Source organism: Phyllostomus discolor, chromosome 6, assembly GCF_004126475.2.
Source record: "Phyllostomus discolor isolate MPI-MPIP mPhyDis1 chromosome 6, mPhyDis1.pri.v3, whole genome shotgun sequence".
Classification (NCBI taxonomy): Eukaryota; Metazoa; Chordata; class Mammalia; order Chiroptera; family Phyllostomidae; genus Phyllostomus; species Phyllostomus discolor.
Window position 1 is genome coordinate 21,350,305 of NC_040908.2, and position 20,714 is coordinate 21,371,018.

General features: G+C 46.0%; 1 protein-coding gene across 2 annotated transcripts in view; it reads left to right on the forward strand.

Annotated features, from left to right (window-relative positions):
* Positions 1–20,714, forward strand: part of VIT (vitrin) — a 93,877-nt gene that overhangs the window by 63,518 nt on the left and 9,645 nt on the right. For both annotated transcript variants that reach the window (XM_028516159.2, XM_036027853.1), the window contains 4 exons: positions 1,480–1,524; positions 3,109–3,171; positions 6,926–7,073; positions 19,903–20,006. In XM_028516159.2, the coding sequence (XP_028371960.1) occupies positions 1,480–1,524; positions 3,109–3,171; positions 6,926–7,073; positions 19,903–20,006 (360 nt within the window). The remainder of the gene's footprint in view (positions 1–1,479; positions 1,525–3,108; positions 3,172–6,925; positions 7,074–19,902; positions 20,007–20,714) is intronic.

Consider the following 20,714-nt stretch of genomic DNA (forward strand, 5'->3'; position numbering starts at 1 on the left):
TCTCTGTCTCCTGCTGAAGCAATATGGCACCCAGCATCTTAATTCTCCGTTCCATCCAAGGGTGCTGGAAGCCTTGGGCAGCACCTGAGATGTCACCTGCACCTTTTTTTTTTTTTTTAGGGAAAGGGCAAAGTGCATATTTTCTTACCAGTAGGTGGCAATAGAGTTCAAAGGCTAAAGCAGCAGAACATTTAAACATATAAATATTTTGAAGGTGGCGATCCTCTCGCCCGGTCTGCTAATGTTATTCACAAAGGAATTAAGGTTCCCAGAGGGCACGTGACTTATTTAAGGTCACAGGACTGGCTAATGGCCGAGCTAAACTACACTCAGCTCTCACTAATGAACCAGAGTGTGCAAGGGCACAGAGTGACTTTCCAGATAGCTTGGCATCTTCGTCGTGTGGAAAAACAATCACTTTTTTGAGTGTGTTAATAATTCTAGCATGAAGTAACGCTGATGGTCTTTAAGAAATCGCACAGTTGATTATGCCTCAGCTTTCGGCTTTCTGAGCTGGAGGTAGGTGGAGGGGAGGAGTGAGGGAGGAGAAAGGGAGAGAGGGCCAGAAACAGCTGTTCTGGTGTCCTTTTGAGACTTCCTGACATGTCTGTGCTGCTCAGAGCCCCTCCCAGCTTCAATTCCCCCAAACAGGGCAGGGACTGTTGGGCAAGAATCTCCCCTTCCCGAGCACCCTTTCTACTTTACGAGCACCAGTGTGTGCGTGTGTGTGTGTGTGTGTGCGCGCGCGCGTGTGCGTGTGGAGGGAGAGAGGGGAGCATGCAACATTTACCGCAGATAGAACGCCCGGTGCCACTCGCTTTATTCTGCAGAGGCACACAGGGAGAAGCGGAGCCTTAGGAAATGAGTGCCTGCCCCCTGATGGGGCCACATTTCCACCATGTAATTTCACGGAAGAGAGCACAAACAGGCGGGTGGGTGAGACAAATGTACCTAGGATGATGTTGGGTACACACTGTGTGCTTAATTAGTGTGGAGGGATGAATGGGTGGATAAAGATTTCAGATGGATACAATGAAAAAATGTTCTCAAAGTCTCAATACTCCAAGAAAGAATGCACTACTTTGGTTGTATATGTAATGAGTTCCCTGTCTCTGAAGGTATTCAAGCACTAGCCATCCACTCATTTGGTAAGGATGTTGTAGAAGCATGCTGGGGGTTTGGTTTGGGTTGGATGACCTTTTAGTTCCCCTCGAATCCCAGGATTCTCATTATTCCATGATTCTTGATGCACAGTGAAAGAAAGAACAGGGCAAAGATGTTTTTGTCTTTGGCCTCAAGACCTTTACATGAGAAAATCCCATGCATCTCAGGGTGCTCCATCCAAAGGGCTGGCCCCGTGCCCCTTCACCAGACTTTCCAACACGACAAGAAACTGTGACCCTCCTGGGAGTTCACATGAGGGACTCTGCTGATTTCATGTAAATAACAAGTTTGTTTCTTTTTTATTTTGAAAATCAGGGGACACGGACCTGTGGAAACCTGGAATGGTGCTTTTAGATGCAGGTAATGATACAGCCCAACCCCCTCACCATGACTAGATCGAGGCGCACAGGGTTAGACTAGGGTGTCTAACAACAGCGGGCGGGGAAGGGGGTGCCCAGAGGCAGCTTCTGCCTCCCAGACGGGGCCTGACAACCACGCAGGGGGCAGGTTGGTACGCCCACAAGGAGGCCTGGGGTAAAGGGACAGCACTGGATAACAAAGGAAAAGCAAACTCTGAAGACCACGTACCAGAAGGGAGTGAGTGCCCTGCTCCCAAAGTGGATTTAGATCCTCACTCCATCTGTAAAAGCTCTGCCTTCCTTCTATTCCCCTTTATTATTATTTTTTTTTTGCAATGGGTATTCAGGTTTTCCTTTCCCCTGAATGAGTGCTGTTCACCATTTACTGCATGAAGTGCTGGAAACTCCAATAAACACGGCCGTCCAGCTCTTGGTCCAAGGGCAGATTTCACTGATAGGTGGGAAATGGAGGTGGAGCAGGGGACTCAGGCTTCAGACTCACATTTCTTCCCCTACCTCCCACGTGGAGCCCTGGGCAGTCCCTCTGAGAGGCTGCTGGCTGAGAAATGCCAGTAGACACCCAAAATGAAGTTTTCAAATGATGTGAGGAAGTGGGATGAGCAAGCTGACCTTTAATGGGAAGATGAAATCATGTGCTTTGTAAATTGGAAAAACTAACAAGCCAGGAGAAAACTCACTGCAGCCAAGAGTGAGCAGAACCCCCAGCTCCTTCCTTCACTGCTGGAAAGTCAGGGGGCGGGGGCTGGGGTGGGGGTTTGAGCATCCTGAAAACAGGGACACTCCCTTCAGGCGTGGTACTCTGCCTGTGAAGCTCATTGGCCTTACCAAGCCTAAAAACATTCTTATTTATTGTCTTTTAATTCCTTAAACGATACATGTGTGATCTCAGCTCCCATGTAAACAGCTTCGAAAAGAAAAAAAAATCCCTGAGGCTGAAATGCAGCTCATACACACAGCTTCTCAAAGCACAAAACTCTTCTGCATCTTTATCTCATACCTCAGAGGGGTTGCATCTGAGACCCTCTTGTTTGTTTGATTTACTTGTATCTTCTCTGTTCCCCTCCAGTTTGCATCCAACCTCGTTAGAGGGTCCTCCTCGTGTCTCACTCATCTTTGTTCATTGACTCAACCACCAAATGTTGGTCAAGGACCTACATGTGATGGGCACAGTGGAGGTTTATGTGATGAGCGAGGCACATGCCCTGACCTCAAGATTTGCAGAATTTTACAGAGGGATAAATTATACTGGCAAAGCACTTAACATTGGCAGATAAGGACATGAAACCTCAAATAGAATAAGTTAACAGGCATTAGGAAACAGGACTCGAGTCTTTGATTTCAAGTCCCTGTGAGCACCAGCAGAGGACTGTGTCTTTAGTGGGCTGCTAGTCATAGTAATTTGTTATTATCTCTTAAGATGGGCGTGGTGTGGAGACGAGAACCATTACCAATAAGCCAAGTCCCCCCTGAGCTGGGTGTGAATATCCACTATGTCCCATCCCCTGGGTAAGGCCAGATGCTTCCTGTTCTCTCCAGTCACCAGAAGTTTTACTGCCCTCTCCAGGATTTGTTCCAAGGGAAGAATTAAGCACACAGTCATTGGACCCCATGTTCCAGGGAGATCCAAGTAAGTTAATTCACAACTAGAAACCCAGAGTGGCTCTGACATTCGATCTGCTCTCTCCTCTCTACCCACTCACTCCACCCAAACCCCCACCCTTCCACCGTGGATCTGGTATCTCCTCCCTTCTGTCACTCTGTTCTACGGAGAAAGGGAAGCTCTGAAGGATTGACACTCTCCTTCATGTGGATGTGCATGTGGGAGAGAGGATCAGATGTTTCAAGTATCACTACGGCAACAGGGTGGGATGGAATGGGGAGACAAGGGTAGATGAGGAGAGGAGACTTGCGGGCCAGCAGGGACGGTGGTCCAATGGAGATGACAGTAGAGAGAGCTCAGAGTTGAAGAGATGCAGGCAGATTCAACAGATATAAAGAAGGCAGAATCTAGAGGGTCAGCGGAGGAGGTGCAAGAGAGGGAGCCGTTAAAGATGAGTGGAGCGACTGGGGCAGAGAGCACTGCCACGAGGGCTGCTGCAAACAGAGCCGGGGAAGGGGGTGGGGGCAAGGAGACCACTTATGTCTGTCGTCCTCTGCAAGACATTCAGGGCAGTAGACAGTTGACTACCCAGACATGACTTAGAAGGAACAGCCCAGCCAGAAATTTAGAATTGGAAGATGATGAGCTATGGTTCAAAACCAAGGCTATGAGAACAGGAAATGTGACCTGGAGAGACGGGAAGAAGAAACAGGGGGCTTAAACCTGAAGAACTTTAATGCTAAATAGGTGGAAGAGAAGCCACCTGAGGACACAAGAAAGGAGGGACCCAAGAAAAAAGAGGAAAACCGGGAGGGAGCTGGGTGTGCAAGCCAAGGAGAGCATCTGCAAATTTCCTCAGAAATTCACTACCCATCAGCCACCATTGGGCTATGACAACCTCTCTATGCATGAGAATCACCTGAAGACATTCTTAAAAATTAAAGATGCCCAATTCTTGCCTCACACCTACTGAATCTCTCTCTATCTAGATCTTGCTATTATTCAAAGTGTGGTCTGGGGACCAGAAGTATCGCCACCACCTGGGAGCTCGTTAGCAATGCAGAATGCCGGGCTCCACTCCAGACTTACTGAATCAAGTAGTGCCTTTGCTCACTAACCCTGAAGAAGCACAGCCCAGAGGGATTCCCAGACATCTTTATTTGTTGATGCTGCATAAGCGACTGATATTTATCGAGGGTTAAGAAACACTGGCCTGATGTATTTATATGGCCAACACAAAGCATTAATCTATAAAGTGTACTTTGTTGGAGGAAACCAAAGCAATTAAGAAAATTGGTAGATTGATTCCTGTAGACAATATATCTTACCTTTTCTTCCTAGTCCTTCGATGCCTACCATAATAAACCGCTGATGCTAGACATTTCATAACCCAACCTCCCCGTCAGTATTGACATCATCTCAATATGAAAAAGCCACTAGGTCCCAGTGAGTACATGCTCTGAGATGGAACCATTGCCATTAGAACGCTCTAGGAAAGGGGGAGCAAAGGTGACCCCAGTATCAGCCATCAGGCCAGTAGGTGAAGAGAACTAAGCAAATAGAAAACCACCTTGCTTTCTTAAAACCTGGTTACAAAGTGAACATGTCCATCCTGAACACAGTCGAAGATGTAAGAAATAAGGAGAAAAAATGGTCTATGAAGAACCAAAACAGAGGCTAAAAAATCCATGTACTCCACTTCATTCATTTAAAAAGAAAATCCCCTTTGGTCCTCACTCTAATGAATAGTTATTTTTAAAGTGTTCATGTTAAAAGGCATATTGAACTACTCAGCTGACATCTGGAAGGCAAACCCTCCGCAGGAGTGCTTCTCCAACTTGAATGTGCACTCGAATCACCTGGAGATCTTGTTAAGATGCAGGTCTAACTCTATATAGCCTGGGTGGAGCCTGGGAGTCGCATTTCCAGCAAACCCTAGGGGACCTGTGGGCAGCAAGCCCTAAAGTACACCACTGCCACCTACTGGCAACAATTTGCATTGCAAGCCCAGACCTAGGAAAGAAGGAGCAAGCCGTTTGGGGTGCAACCACCCAACGAACCATAAAGCAGTTCTGCTTCTCTTTTGCTTTATCTCAGACTTTAGTGGAATCTTTAAACTCTACTTCCTGATTTGTTTCTTCCAATCCTCATCTCAAGGATCATGCTTAGACACAGGCAATTTGGGGGCAGCAAGGACAGGGGAAGCCAGCTGAACAGGAAGAGTCAGCAGGCACTGTCCTGGCAGGAAGGAAGTACAAGCTCGCAAGATCTGCTGATGAGCCGAGTCACCAACTCCAGAGGGAGCGGAACCAGCCCACAAAGGTCCCCATCACAGCCCACTTCTCTGCTTTAGATTGCCATGAAACACTACAAAAAATAAAGCACATTCTCACATGCAACTCTTCCCCTTAATCTGCCAATTCTGTAATATCACCCTTTATTAACTATTTCTCATCAATTCTGCTTAAAACTGTGTAAATTCATGTCCATTTCTTGCTTTCATTTAAAAAAGAAAGATGGACTGTGGGAGCAGGGATGAGTGGGGCGGAGGAGGGCAAAGGGGGAAAAATTGGGACCCCTGTAATAGAATAAACAAGAATAAGAGAAAAGGAAAGAAAAAAAAACTCGCTGCCTACAGGGCTTCTCCTCCAGTCACATGGAACCAACGCAACATGCAGTGGAAGGACCAGATTCGCAGAGCAGCCTCATGGGCGACCCTGCAGCTGCTCAGAGAGATCCCGGCTCGTCTGGGCTGAGTGCCGCCCACACACCTACAATACTCCAGCCCAGAAGCTCCTGACTTCACTGTCTCTCTTTCTTCTTCTTCCCCATCGAACTTGGTTTTGAAGTATTTTGTCTCCCAAATTGCAGTGGTTAAATAATTTATTTCTCATTTCTTATTAATCAAAGGGCTAGATACCTCCCAATAAGAACTTTTGATCAGCACTGAATAATCAGTTTTATTATCCTGCAATGGTATCGTTTCAGCCAAGAGCAAAGAAGACACTAACTTCCACCAGTAGTAGGTGGCTGTCCACAATCTCTTATAAGCGTTTGAAAGGTTGAAATAGCTCGCAGCCCCACCATCCTCCTCTCCTCCATCATAACCTTCATATATTCGCAGAGGTCCAGAGGTACAGACTATAACTTTCCTAGTCATTATCACAACTAAAAGAAAGGAGAAAAATCTACCATGGCTACAAACAAGAACTGACATCTGTAGATATATGTGGGTAATTTCTATGGTTGCCTTGCCCAGAGAAGTGAAGGAGAAGATTGGTAACAATTTCTCATCTTGTAATTCCTGCCCCTCAGCATGGGCTTTGCAGAATTTTTCACACCTTTATAAAGACCCAGTGCATAATTCTAAAAAGTCAGAATGAGTGTGAAAGACTACAAGCTCCTGGGAATCAGTCCTAGTGAATGCCCATGTCTGGGGGTCCGCACTTAATATGGTCTGAGCCCAGGAAACTTACTGAGGGCCTTCCCAAACTTCACCGGGAGGTCCCTGCTTCTGGCGGAGTCTGGAATTATGGCTGATACAGAGAATTCTAAAGCAGCTATTGTAATAAGTACTAGCTCACATATCTAAGACCTTGGTGCCCAGTGAAAATCTGTTATGGGTGTAAATAAATAAATATACACTGCATCTTGCTACTTCTTTTACTTTCTTTTCTTTGAATCTCAGGGGGCTCTGGTGGAGAAAAAGGGGAGTGAGAGAATGCACAGGTAAATGCAGCAAGAGATAATCAGAATAATAGGGCCTTTTTTCCTTCCTCAGACTGCAAAGTTGACTTATCGTTTTTAATTGATGGGAGTGCGAGCATTGGAAAACGTCGATTCCGAATCCAGAAGCAGTTCCTGGCTGACATCGCCCAGGCTCTTGACATTGGCCCGGCGGGTCCACTGATGGGTGTTGTTCAGTATGGGTAAGTGCTATTCTGAATTCCAAAACCAAGTAAAGCCGCATGCTTCATTTTGTGCCTCAAATAATACCAACACATCCTAGAGCACAGATTCATTCGCTTCCATGATACTAATGTAAATGAAAGAAACCGAAGCAGTTCAGATACCATCTGAGAGATCTGAGACTTCCTGAAGGGACAGATTAATAAACACTCGTAAGTAAATGGTAGTTGTGCTTGTGACTGGCGGAGGGTTTATGCGGGTGTTAGGATCTCTGGGTTCAAGTGTGAGCTCAGCTGTGCGGCCTTGGGCTAGGCCTTCATCTCTCTCATCTCCAGTTTCCTCGTCTGTAGATCAAGGTGGATGCGTTTGAACACTGACTATTAGAGCATTTGTTTGAGGGGCCGCACCCTGTGCTCCTACATGTAAGTAAGACTCCTAGACAACGTGGTCCTTTAGGATGAACTCTCTCTTTCTCCAGATAACCTTAGGTCATTGCACTGGTGGTGGAAAAGCTCCCCAGGCAATGCAGAGACTGGGTGGGAAGGGGAGTAGCCCCCATCACTCAGCTGAGCACCAGGTGTCTGTCCCCAATTTGTTTTATTTTAGTTAGAATAGAAATTCAGGGTTCATTGAGTGACATCCAGTCTCAACCTTTCTCTTATTTGGGATAACAAGTCAATCTTATTTCTGGTATAAATTGGTTTCTCCCTAAAACAGATATACAGATATTGACAGATAACAAGCAAACAATGAAAAGGCCAGGCAAACATGAATTTTAAATAATAGGTCAACTTTTAACCCACAGACACTCAGGGCAGGATAATTATCTCACTCTCCTCAAAGGACTGTTGGACCCAACGTGACCCCTCCCTCCCCACAGATCTGCAGCTTCACCTTGAACTGGAAACTAACCTAGACCTTGGTGCCTCTTGCTCAGAAGCTGCAACACAGCTGATTTGCTCCTCCTGAAAAGCAGCAACGTTCATGCCTGACAACACCCAGGGGGTCTCTAGGCCTTCAGACCTGTCCTGAGGACTTCCCAGAGCAGCACTGGAACTGAGATTGCCATATTAAAGACACTAGAATCCTTATTTTGGAGTTGTCAAAAGAAATAAGCAAAAATGCCTCATTTGCATAATAACTATCACAAGTATTTTTAGAATTAAATTCCAATAACATATGTCGTACCATCTTCTATTCCTGTGAAGAAAAATTAGTAGATGAGTTAACTGACTCGTATATAGTTAGAGTCAAATATATGAAAAATAACCAATTGCCGCAAATGTCAACTCTCAATGTCAAATGCTCTGTCCTGAGGATTTTATATAACTTGAAATAGGAAAATAAGTGGGGTTTTTTGGTCATTGTTTTCTTGTTTTCAAAATGTCACCCTATTTCATTCCTGTGTCACTTTTCAAAGATAGAACATGAATAGCGAGCTTCTCCAGGGAGGAAATGGAAGTGTTTTAGTGCCAGATGTCCCCGGTCAATTTTATTGGGGGTTCAAAGCTTGCTGTGTCATCTTGCATTAAAAATAGCTGCTTTAAAAGCTGCATATACCAAAGCTTACAGCATAATATGAAAATAAGGTGATAAATATGCCAAGGAAAAGAAAAATGACAGCAGAATAGTGTTGTGTGCTGATGAGAAAGAACGTGGATGAAAGAACAAATACAGCAGAGAAGGAAAAATAGTTCAAGACACCCCTCCAAAATAAACCCACAAAACCTTTCCCCCACATTTTCCTAATGTGATCACCATTTACAGCTAAGAGTTTACCTCCATGCTTTCCAATTTTTCCTTCTAAAAATGTCTTTGCTACTTGTCTTTTTTTGTTTTTTTCCCTACCCAAGGGCCTTATTAATTTGGAGCACGGAAGGAAAATGTGTCTGTTTTCACTCCCTCTAGCACTCATAAAAACTAATCGATCATCTTCACCCTCCTACAGCCACAGGGTGGAATGGGAAGCGCAATGCACTGGTGACAGGCCACCTTGAAATCTGGCCTGAGTCCTGCTGGGTGACCTTAAGCAAGTCACTTAACCTCTCCATGTAAGTGCTGCCATCTGTAAAGTTCTGGGGCAGAGCAGATGATTTATCGGGTCTCTGCCAGCCCTGGCATCCTGTAACTCAGGGGCTGGCTCTGTACTCAGAAGATATCCAATAAATGAATATGTTGGGCTGGCAGACTGGATGAGCCGCCTCTCCCCTGCAGCCTTGGGTTCCCATGAGGTGGGACGATCAATAATGGAATGATGGCATGCACTGAGTTTACACGTCCACCAGTGGGACGTGGGGAACAAAACAGTTTGGCATGCGGCATTAGAAGTGTGTGATGAGGCCAAAGGGGAAATCCATGCACCCAGCAAAAATTGCTTTTGATTGCAGCTGTCTAGTTTGCTTGCCTGGGATTTCCCCTCCGATCCTTTCTTTACCAAATGGTCTTGGTGCACAGAAAGGAAGGCAGTGGGGCAGGAAAGGGCAAGGAGACAGAGGCAGATGCAAAGATAGGGCCTGTGTTTCTGGAAAAGGAAAAGCAGGAGGAGCCAGTGCTTGGCACACTGGGAAACTGAGTCCTCCCATTGTATTCGGGGTTCTCACTGGATTCCGACGCCCACTTCATGACCCCTGTACACTGGGGACTTAGAAGCTCCTGGTGCCACCTGAAGCCTCACGTTACAGTGAGGAAATGAGGCTCTAAAAAGCCACCCCCTCAAGAACAAGTACTGGAACGGGAGACAGGCTGGGCAAGAGCCGGTCACGGAGGGAAGCCTCTGTACCTGGCTTTTCCCCTCCTCTCAGGCTTCTCGCCTGCACGAAACTATGGAGGCCGCTGGTCCTCAAGGCTCCCCAGGAAGGTCTCTTTCCCTTGCTTTCCCTCAGGAAAGCCGAGTCAGGATTTAAACTTTCATGTCTAGATTGAGACTTTTAAATTTAGAATTGAAAATACACTAACTACTAAAGGGGAAAGAAAGGCAAGTCAGAAATAAAAATACAAGAAGTATAAACATGGTCTGATTCACCAAATGCAATGTTCATTCCACATTCTGATCCCTAAGTAGCCTACACACCAATCTTTTGGGTGTAAGAAACAGAAAACCAGTCCTGGTAGCCCAGGGGAAGGGAGGCTGAGGTCACAGGACTGACAGGGCGTGGGTCATTCCCTCCCTCCTTCTTTCCTTGCCTCTCCTTGTCTCTCTGTTGGTCCACTCAGTTCTCCTCTCAGCAGACTGGTGTTGTCCTCTACCAGGCTCTTGGTTTCTGCTCCTTCTTAACTTCCGCTTGCACTGACTGCATTCTACCTCTGGCCCAGGCCAGGGGTGAGCCGCCACCACCGTGATGCTAGCATACTTCCTCTGCCACGTTCCCCCTCTCTGCACGTGCAGAGGCTTGTAACCCCCAGTTACGTAAACCTCTCAACAACCACAACATCCTTTCCACAATCATCACCTACCCCCTGTGAGAGAGGCTGTGTTTGAAACCGACTCAGAGAGGCTGGGGGACTTTCCCAAGCACACACAGTTAAGTGCATGGCCGCCGGGAAGAGGGCAGATATTAAATCTTGGGTTAATCCCTAAAATGTCAAACAAAATGGGCTTCAAAGCAGAGATTTTCTCACCTGCCCAGAAAGCTTCTGATAATGGAAGCTTTCCACCAAACTGAGGACCGCGACACTCACTTGAACAAAAGGCCAAGGATCGAGCCCTTGTTTTGCCCACACAATCTGCTTCAGAATTAATGCAGCCAACAGCTTGTGATTGCACTTGATGCCAGCAGGAGCACTAAGAGGTGAAGTGAAAGAACAGGCAGAGCAAGTAGCTCTTAGATGAACTCCAGTAAACAATGAACAAGGCCCAGCAGCCTGCGCTGTAGCTGCAGCCCCGATCCACAGGGTCCATGCCCCCTAGACCCCTAATGTGATCTCACTTTAGTCCCCAGGTCGGCATAAATGCACATGTTCTTTAGAACTGTGTCATCAACCCTAGCATATCAACATTAGGCAACAGTTTAGAACAAAGCAAAATGTGAGCATTCCTTCATTAAAAAACAAAGTAGATTTTCTTTCTTTTTTTTTTGTTGCCTCATGATTCTGACAGTTGTCCTGTGTTTTAGGGAGTGGCTCTGAGTTGGGTTGCATCTCCTTTCTCTTCCGCTCAGCCCCAGACTGAACACTGTCTGCCATGCACTCACCTGAGCCTCCTTTCTTGCCCCCAAAAAAGCAGAAAGGATGCCCAGAGGCTGTTGTGGACCAGCCACCAACTGTGGGACAATCAGAGTGGAGGGAAGAAGTGAAATGCCAGGTCTGGTGTGGGGGGCAGAATAACAGCCTCCCCACCCCCAGCCGGCCACATCCAAATCACCGGAACCTGTGATGATGCTTGCCACTTTACTTGGCAAAAGGGACTTTGTAGGTGTGATTCGAGTTAAGGATTCTGAGGGGGAGATTATCCTGGATTATCTGGGTGTCCTAATCCAATTACACAACTCCTTAAAAGCAGAGAGCCTTTCCCAGTTATCATCAGTCAGAGAGGATGTGCCTGTGGGAGAATGATCAGAGATGTGGCTGCAGGCTTTGAAGATGGAGGCAGGGGCATGACAAGAGATGCAGGCGGCAGATAGAAGCTGCAAAACACAAGGAAATGATCCTCCCCAGAGCCTTCACAAAGGAACACAGCCTGGACACCTTTATTTTAGCCTAGAGACATCCAGGGTGGACCTCTGACCTCTGGAACTAATAAATATGTTGTTTAAGTCACTGAGTTTACAACAGAAAGCAAGTACACCTGGAGGGAGGACCATTGTGTCACACTGACTTGAGTCTGCACTGGGGCAGGGTGCAAGGGCCCAGGCACAGAACCCAGCAGCAGGAGGGGGGCCAGGACCCCGGGACCACAGGGCAGGGAGGAGCTGCCCACCCTGACTTCACGTTGGTACTTCCCAGGGAGCTTGTAAAAGTGCTGAGGCCTGGCCCTCACCCAAACCTATTAATATTAAACCAGAATCTGGCAGATACCCAGAAGTCAGTATTTTAACCCGTAATTGCAATCTCTAGCCAAAGGTTGAGAGTTACCAACTCCCGAGAGGGGAAGGGACTGCTCAGCTCCCTAGATACAGAGTGGCAGCACCCACCTGGAACACAGTCCTCACAACCCCACCCAGTGCTATTTTTGCCCTGTCAGCCTCCTTCGCCTTCACAGCAACTAACAGGATCCCAGAGCAGGTGCCGGGCTTCTGCCTGGAAGGCTCTCAGGGCCTAATGGCACATGCAAAGACCTCACTGTGCCACTTCTCTCCTCTCTAAGACAGGCAGGCGAACCCTGGAGCCACACTCCACAGGACACAGTCTCCAGGCTGAATGAGCTATGAATACAGTTTGTGCAAAAATCTTATCCTTTTTCTATTCCCCACCATGCAGCTTTCCCAGAGGTACCAATAACAGGACTGCACTTGACTTCCTCCACTTTCCCTCAACGGCTCCCCCTGGACCCCCACAGCATAGGCACGGGGCTTATCCCAGGCCCCCTGAGACCATTCTCCCTAGATCTCTAGATGCAAAGACAAGCAGATGGTCAACGCAATGCACATCAGAACCACTTGGGGAGCTTTTGAAAACTTCTAGTGGCCATACCAAACCTCAGATCAATTAAATCAGAATTCCTGAGTGTGGCATCATTAATTTTTAGCGCTCCCCAAGGGATTCCATTGCACAAGCAGAAAGTGAAGGCACAAGTATCATCTCAGGCCTGTGCTGTCCTCCAGTGAATCCTGGGCCCCTGGACCAGCCCCCCCACCTCCCTCAGGTTACCAGTCTAGGGGTCCCAGGAGCTCCATCCCCCTTCCTCTTCTCAGCCTTCCTCTTCCCTGCTGTAGGCTTCTTATTCATCCTCCTCCCTTCCTCTTGTCACCGGCTACTCCACGGCTGATGTTCATGATTCTTACAGCATCCTCCGAGACACTGCTACTTCAAGTACCATCAGGGAGGCTGTTAGAAAGGCAGGATCCCAGCCCTCACTCGGATCAACAGAGTCAGAGCCCACATTTTAACAAGGTCCCCCAGGTGAGCAATGATCGGATGAGTTCAGGAAGCCCTGATGCCACCACATTCCTGTCCCGGCGCTTACTGAACCCGTGACATGGCCACAGACCAAACCGGCGAGCCTGCATTTCCTCCCGGGTCAGCAGGTTGCGCACCCACCTTTCCTCGGGCAAGAAGAGGCATGCAGGTTCATTTTTTAGTTTTTGGTGGATGGATGGAGTTATTGTTACTAATTATTTTTTTAAAAAACAGTCATCTAAAAACTAAATTCCATGATAAGTCCCAGCTCTCCATCTCTGATCCCAGGAAATGTGAGAAAGGGCCAGTGTCTTCTCACAAGGGGCCACTGGGCTGGCCCTACTGCTCAGCCCTCTAAGAGTATGGGGCCGAATAATTTTCCTTTCAGCCAGGCACCGCCCTCCAGAGCCCAGCCTGCCACCCAGCCTGCAGCTGCCGGCACGTCCAGCCCTAGGACGTCTTCCTGAAGTCGTAGGCACAGTTCATCTCAGCAAAGGGTCCACCCATCACCACATTTTAGCCATTAAGAAAGTTAAAAGAGCAAATTAAATATTTAGATTATCTTATTGTACCCTTAAGTTGACATCTTCTTGAAGGAAACAATTTTGAAAGTTTCTTGCCATAGGGAATGATGAGTAGTTAATACGTCTCTGCTGGCACACAAATTCATTCAAGAAGCTCATTTCACGGAGCTGAACGCGCAGTGGGGCAAACCAGCAGGCTCCGGGACCTGAACCACATGGGAGCCTTCGGACTGCCAAGGGGCTTCAGGGGGCCTCTGGGATCCAGGGCTTCCCGAACCTTCTTCCTGAGGGTCATTTTCAGCTGGGTCCTTTGTTTATTAAACACTTCCCAGACCCCAGTCCGGACCTACTAAACTGAGTTTCTTCCAGAAGGAGGCCTAGTGATCTGTGTAGTTTAATTAATACCCCAGGCAAGTTTGATCATCAGGGAGGTCTGAAAACACTGATATCAGCCCCAGTTCCCTACCCGCAGGCCCCCAAGCATCCTGAGAAATCACCCATTTCCTACAGGTGTTCTCTCTTTCTTCTTGTACGTTTTCTATTGCACAAATAATCCCTTTGCATGCACAGCCAAATTCTGGATCTCCAGAATGTCTCCTCATTAGTCCTAACTCTTCTTCCAAACATAAAAACAACTTTATGTTTTCTCTTTGAGCTATAAACTTCTTTATTTTTTCTCTTATTTTCAAAGGAAAGCTTTGATGGTACTAAAAAAAAAAAAACTGTGTTCTCCTTTAATGAGACCTTATAATAAAATTATAAATTAAAAGGTTATTTACATGAAAACGTAGTGGTGCACTTCTTTGAACATTTCAAAGCCTACGCCTCTGAAAAGTAGCCAGGCTAGGCTGTCAGGCCACCAGCCCATATATCCTGGAAAAAGGGCACATACACCATGTGCTGGGACTGAGAGCTGCCACCGCCTGCAGGTAAAAGACTTATCATTCATTCCTATGATTTCATTACAACTTAATAAAGATTTATTGAGTGTTTCCCATGTACCAAGCACCATGCCATTTGCAGGGGATAATGAGGTAAAATTAATCTAAGTGGTTTGATCACTTTTGCCTCTAAGTCCCTCGGTGGATGACCTGTGGTTTTTGCCCCTCGTCATAATTTTAGCAATTGGAAAGAGTTTCAGAGGTCCTCTCATCCAAACTTTCAATCCATTAAAAGTAAATAAATAAATGTGATAGAGATTCTGTTCTTCAGGATTTCACCATCGAGTATGGGAGGCAATATTTTTAAAAGAAATAACATTAAATAAAATTAAAAGCATCTATTCATTGGGTATATGAATAGCTCATGTGTCTGCCTCTGAGGATGGCTTCATCTCCCTCAGTGACGTCACAGAGGGAGAGTGTGATCTGTGTGGAGCTCCGAGACAGAGTGTTCAACTCCACCCACGATGTGCCAAGGGAGGAGAGGACATTTGAGCTTTCTTTCTTCACTTAGTTACTCTACAGTTGTATCTGCTACCTCTGTACGATCAGTCCTAGGGACAGGAAATACTGCGACATAGTGCCTGCTCTCAAGGAGGTTACTGCTGATCTTCATAATTTACAGATTCCATATTTACAAAAACACCTACCCCCTAAAATTTATTTGTAACTCCAAAATCAATTCCTTGTGGCACTTTCGGTCGTTTCTAGACATGCAGAGAGGGGGAAATTTGAGTCCCTCAACACACACATTCCTGGAGGTCAAACAAGGCCATGCTCTGCCCTCTTGTTGCAGCTCTCGTCCTGTAGCCAAGTACTCTTCTCACAGTCTGCTTAATGCCACTTTTGATTGCACTTTTACACTTTTCTGTTGGTGATTTCGCTATTCAAAATGGCCCCCCATGACACAGGTGAAGGTGGTCAAAGGTAGAAACTTGCGGTTACGAAATAAATCCATCCCAGGGAGGCAATGTGGAGCACAGTGACTATAGTTAACAATACTGTAACATATACTTACAAGTTGCTAAGAGAGCTTAAAACTTTTTATCACAAGAAAAATAATTGTAACTGTGTAGCGATGGATGTTAACTTATTCTGGTAATCATTTCACAATATGTACCTGCATCAAATCATTATGTTATACATCTAAAACTAATGAACGCTATGTATCAACTATATCTCAACTCTAAAAAACGAAACAAATAAAATGGCCCCGAGTGCAGCGCTGAAATGCAGGCTAGGGTTCTCACTAGCAGAAGGTTGTAATGTGCTTACGGAGAAAACACGACTGTTAGAGAAGTTTCCTTTAGGCATGAGTTATAGTGCTGTTGGTCATGAGTTCAAAGTTAAGGAATCAATGATTTGATACATTTAGAAAAAGAGGAAATTTGCTGATCTGTGTGTGAGTCTGCTCTGGAAAGTGCTGAAGTAACGTCTATAGTACATGTTGAGGTTATGAAAAAGTGGCTGAACTTATAATTTCATGAAATGATAGCTGATTTAAAAAAAGAAAACATAGTGTATAGTACTGTGAGGCTGAAAGTGAAACATATTTATGTTAGCATTACCCAGCATCAGCAAAATGTTAAACACATTTCAGTTAGTGTTTATAGAAATATTGCATGTCACTAATTATTTGTAAGAAACATAAATTAGGTTTCTTCAGACAGAAATATATATAAATCAAGTTTATGTATTGATCTATTGATGCAAATGTTGTGACCAGAGGCCCATGGGAACCTAACCCTGTATGTCTCCTAGGAGCAATGGCTCAGTACTTGCTAATCTGATGTTGCCAGTGACTTTATAGAACATAACTCTCACACATAACAGAGACCCCATCATTTACATAGTATAGCAAAGAGACAGGTAATCAACAATTGCTCTACAAAGTGATCAACATTAAGGCAGTGCCCACATGGGGTTCTGGGGGACAGCATGGCTGTGACAAGGTGATGGGGTTCTACATTTAAATACCTTTTTTCTAAAAGAACTTGTGAAAGAAAATTTTATATTTTTGCTTTTTAAATTATTTATTTATGAGCAACACTTAATTTGTGATCAGCTATGATTTCACCTTGAACAGACATACTCGGGAAATCTTACAAAGTAAGGAAATCTAGCCAACAAATAATTTCTAAATGTAATTAAAGTTTTATGAGTTAAAGTTTTTACAACTAATGAAGTATAGTGTTATTTGGTAGACAATTACATATATCTTATGGTAAATATCAATTTTGCCTTTTCTTATTTTATAGCCAATATTTTTTTTTCAAATTTTTCTTTTGGGTCCTGAAAAAGTTCATATTTTTTTGTCTCCAAGGAAAGATCCAGACTTTATGGACCCTGAAACTTATGCAATTTGGGGGTTTCTTTAAGAAAACATAAAATTACAAATACAAAATTGGGCCTTTAGAAGAGGTATCAGTATTATTCGGTTAATCCGCCTCTGCTCAGCCCTGCTGGATAAAGCACCCTCTGCAGAAGCCAGTATGGACACAGGCATACCAGGTAGGAAGCTGTAACAATAATCCAGGAAAGAGTTAAGGTGCAAGTCCAAACTTGAGAACAGAAGGGAGAGGAGATACAAGAGATATTCAAGACGCCCATCTGACAGGACATGGCCCTGGATGAAGATGTCAGCAAATGTCAAGAAGGCTGGGATGACTTAATGAGTCAGAAAAGGGAATCCAGAAGGGGACATGGGTGGTTGGGTGGAGCACGTTTGGGAGGTGAATGACTTCAGTTTGGGAAATATGAAACCTGGGGTGCTGGCGGACCACCCCCAGCCACAGGGTACATTCCAGATGGTAACGTATGGAAGTCATTGCATGTACATCTGGGGTTTGAGAGAGAGGACAGACCAATGCACATGGGACAGCTGCTGGCAGGTGAATGGTCGCTGCAGCAGACGGGATCTCCCAGGGAAGAGCTTAATTACGGAGGCCTGCATGACCGAGACAGCACCCTGGGGAACACAGGCTTTTGGAGGCAGAGATGGGTGGAAGAAAAAAGAAGTATTTGTTTCTTCAAAACTTTGAAGTGTACCTGCCAGGACCACATACTGTGCACACTGTTGAGGGTTAGAGAAAGCTGAGTCAGGCACAGGGGTTGTCACCTGGGGCTGGGGGGTCCGGGTGACAGGCAGCTGCAGCTTGGAGGGTGAGCGATTGCATTTTCCAGATTAAGGAACCAATGAACAAAAGCACAAAGTGAGAAAATCAGTGAAATAGCGAGGAGCTCATTCTGAGTAGAATGTAGATATTGAGAGACAGAACAGAATAAACATGATAGGTGGGAATTAAATTATGGGTGAGTTTGAAAGCCAAAATAATGAAGTTTAACAATAGGGCCCTCTGATGATTTTTGAGCAGAAGAATTATACGGTCAGAGCTGAATGTGATGATGGGTTCTCTAGTAGTTATGCACACAACTAGCATTGCAGAGACCAACACAGAGGCTCTTATAGGACCAACAAGAAATACGGGGACCTGAACTCAGAGGGTCACCACAGAAATACCGAGGAGGGAGTAAAAGTCAGTGATAGTATATAGAGGAATTTACGGGACTTGACTGACAGGTACTGATAGGTTCCATGAGTAGGCAAAGGTGGAGCCTGGGAGGCAAGTAAAGCTTTTATTGAAATTGATTGGCAGGGATAAAACCCTGCAAGCCCTGGTGCCCAGAGGGAAAGAGACAAACAGACATCACTGTGATTCCTCCTCCCTGCGACCTGTGTGTGGGTTGTATTACAGCAGCCGCAGTTCACAAGGCTTCACACTGTAGGTTGATGGTGAATTCCAGTCTGTTAAATGCCTACATTTCTCCATTTTACAGTTTGCTTTGTTGTTTTATTTTTTAATCTTAAACTAGAACTTGGTTTTCATCTGGTAGCATTTCACCTCGTTGGATTTTGCCCAACGTCCACTTTGATTGAGCTTGTTTTCAACCTTCCTTTGTCTTCCCTGATGGTGGCTGCTTTGGTTCTGTCTTAGAACCAGTCTGGCTTCCCATATTTATTAATACAATGGAAGACCGAGGGGCATCTTTAGAATTCTCCTCTGACATAGGTGACCTTCAGATAGCTAGGAAGGTCAGCAAGTAGGGACGGAGCAAGGGAAGAGGGAGGGAAGCAGAGAATGTCTCCTCCCAGGTCCCCGGGACTGGCTCCTCGGTGACCGCACTGCCAGGTCCTCTGAAAGACTCACAGACTCCACTGGAGGCACCTTCGACGTCCAATCTGGAGCTGCCTAAAGCTGCTTCTTCCTGGATCCACTGCTGGTGTCTAAAAGGCTGCTTTTAAAAGTCTCCTTCACCTTCTCCTTGAGGACTTAGCAACCTGCAGCCAGCACCAGCCACATAATTTGCAGGGACTCTATCCAAAAATTATTAAGAATTTCAAGACGGCAGTACCAGAACAATGAACCAAGTGCAGGTTCCTCTGGAGTATAGGGTCCCTGTGTGACCGTAGAGGTCACACTCCCACGAACCCCTACCCTTGGCTAAGCATCAATGCTTCATGAGACGGGGATTCACTGCACATCTGCACATCACCCGGGGCATGGACACACACACCCCCCGCAGCACCCCCATCCCACCCTGCATGCCTTCCACCTGCTCACAAAAGTTCTTCCCCGCCCACTGCTCCTGGGCCCCCAGCCTGTTCCCCCAGCTTCCCCAGGGATTCTCCAACCTCGAGAAGCATGATCATTCTGCTTCTCCACTTAATTCACTCCAGCTCCTCTCTGTCAGGCTTCAACAGAATAGATGCTGATCTGCGTGAGGTTTGAATATTCTCACCCAGTCACAGGAACTACACCATGGAAAAGTTGAAGGGGTGTCTTTTGCTTGACACCGCTGTTATGATGCAATTCCAGTGCAGGGGTCTCCCAGGGAGTGGCTAACGGCTGAGGTTTTCTTTCTGGGTAGGAGGGTTTGGGGCAATCTGGGGACATCCTTACGTTTGCAAAATCCCACTTGACAACGGTCCTGCTCTTTAGCTGTATGACTGTTATTACCTTTGTTTTTACTTAGATGAAGAAACTGAAGCCCAGAGAAGTTAAATGACTTCTCAAGGTCACACAGCTAAGAAATGACACAGTCAAAACTAGAACCCACCCCTTCTGAAGTCTGAACCAGCTTGCTTTCCTCTGTACACACTGGGGAGGAGCCCAGCCCCCACTTCTCACCATTACCTCTGTCCACAGTGGGGCATTTTACTGAGGCAGCTTCCGTTTGATGTGTATATAGAAGAATCAACTGTGATTTCTGCTTTCCTCCAAAGGTAATAACTGTCTACCTAATTTTTATTTCTTGTTCTGACTCTTCAGAGACAACCCTGCTACCCAATTTAACCTCAAAACTCACATGAATTCCCGAGATCTGAAGACAGCCATAGAGAAAATTACGCAGAGAGGAGGGCTGTCTAATGTAGGTATGTGACCCAGATTCATTCTATCTTGCTATCTCGGTTCTCATTCACCATAACTGTCTTCTAGCATTATAACTAAGAGGATGAAATAATAATAATAATCCTTCAAGGGATGATTCACACAATATCTGTGCCTTTTCTCAAGTATTACCATAGATTCGGGGACAAGAATTTATATCACACACGCTCTGGAGCATTCCAGCGTGCCTGGCTCCTCGGGATGGCAGCTTTCTCAGGACAAGCGGGACTGCTATTGTGACTGCTTCCTTACTGCACCACCAGGCACCGACTATTTACCCTTGAACTTCATAACCAGTTCCACGCAGGAAGTTTCAGTTGGGAATCTTATTCTAAGCCATTTCTGTTCCGTGATGACTGTGCCGAGACAGACGTGTTCCTTGTGTTCACCTGTGAATTCTGAGCCATGGGGGAGGGGGAATACCAGGAGTCTAAGTTCTGGTTCTCAGCCGGGCAGGCCCAGAAACTCCATTTTATTAAGTTCATTCAGCAGTGACTTGGCGTTAGGAAACCGCTTCACACTGACCAAGCTCACAGGCTGCTAAAGAGCCCGTGCCAGTGTATTGGTTTCTAAATGGTGGTCTGGCTTTGGGGGCACAGGGAGGGCTGATTGTCCACTTCCTGGGGCACGTGGTCTCACCATCATAGTCCAAGGGAATGAAGAAGTGAGCCACAGTTACTTGGAATGGGATG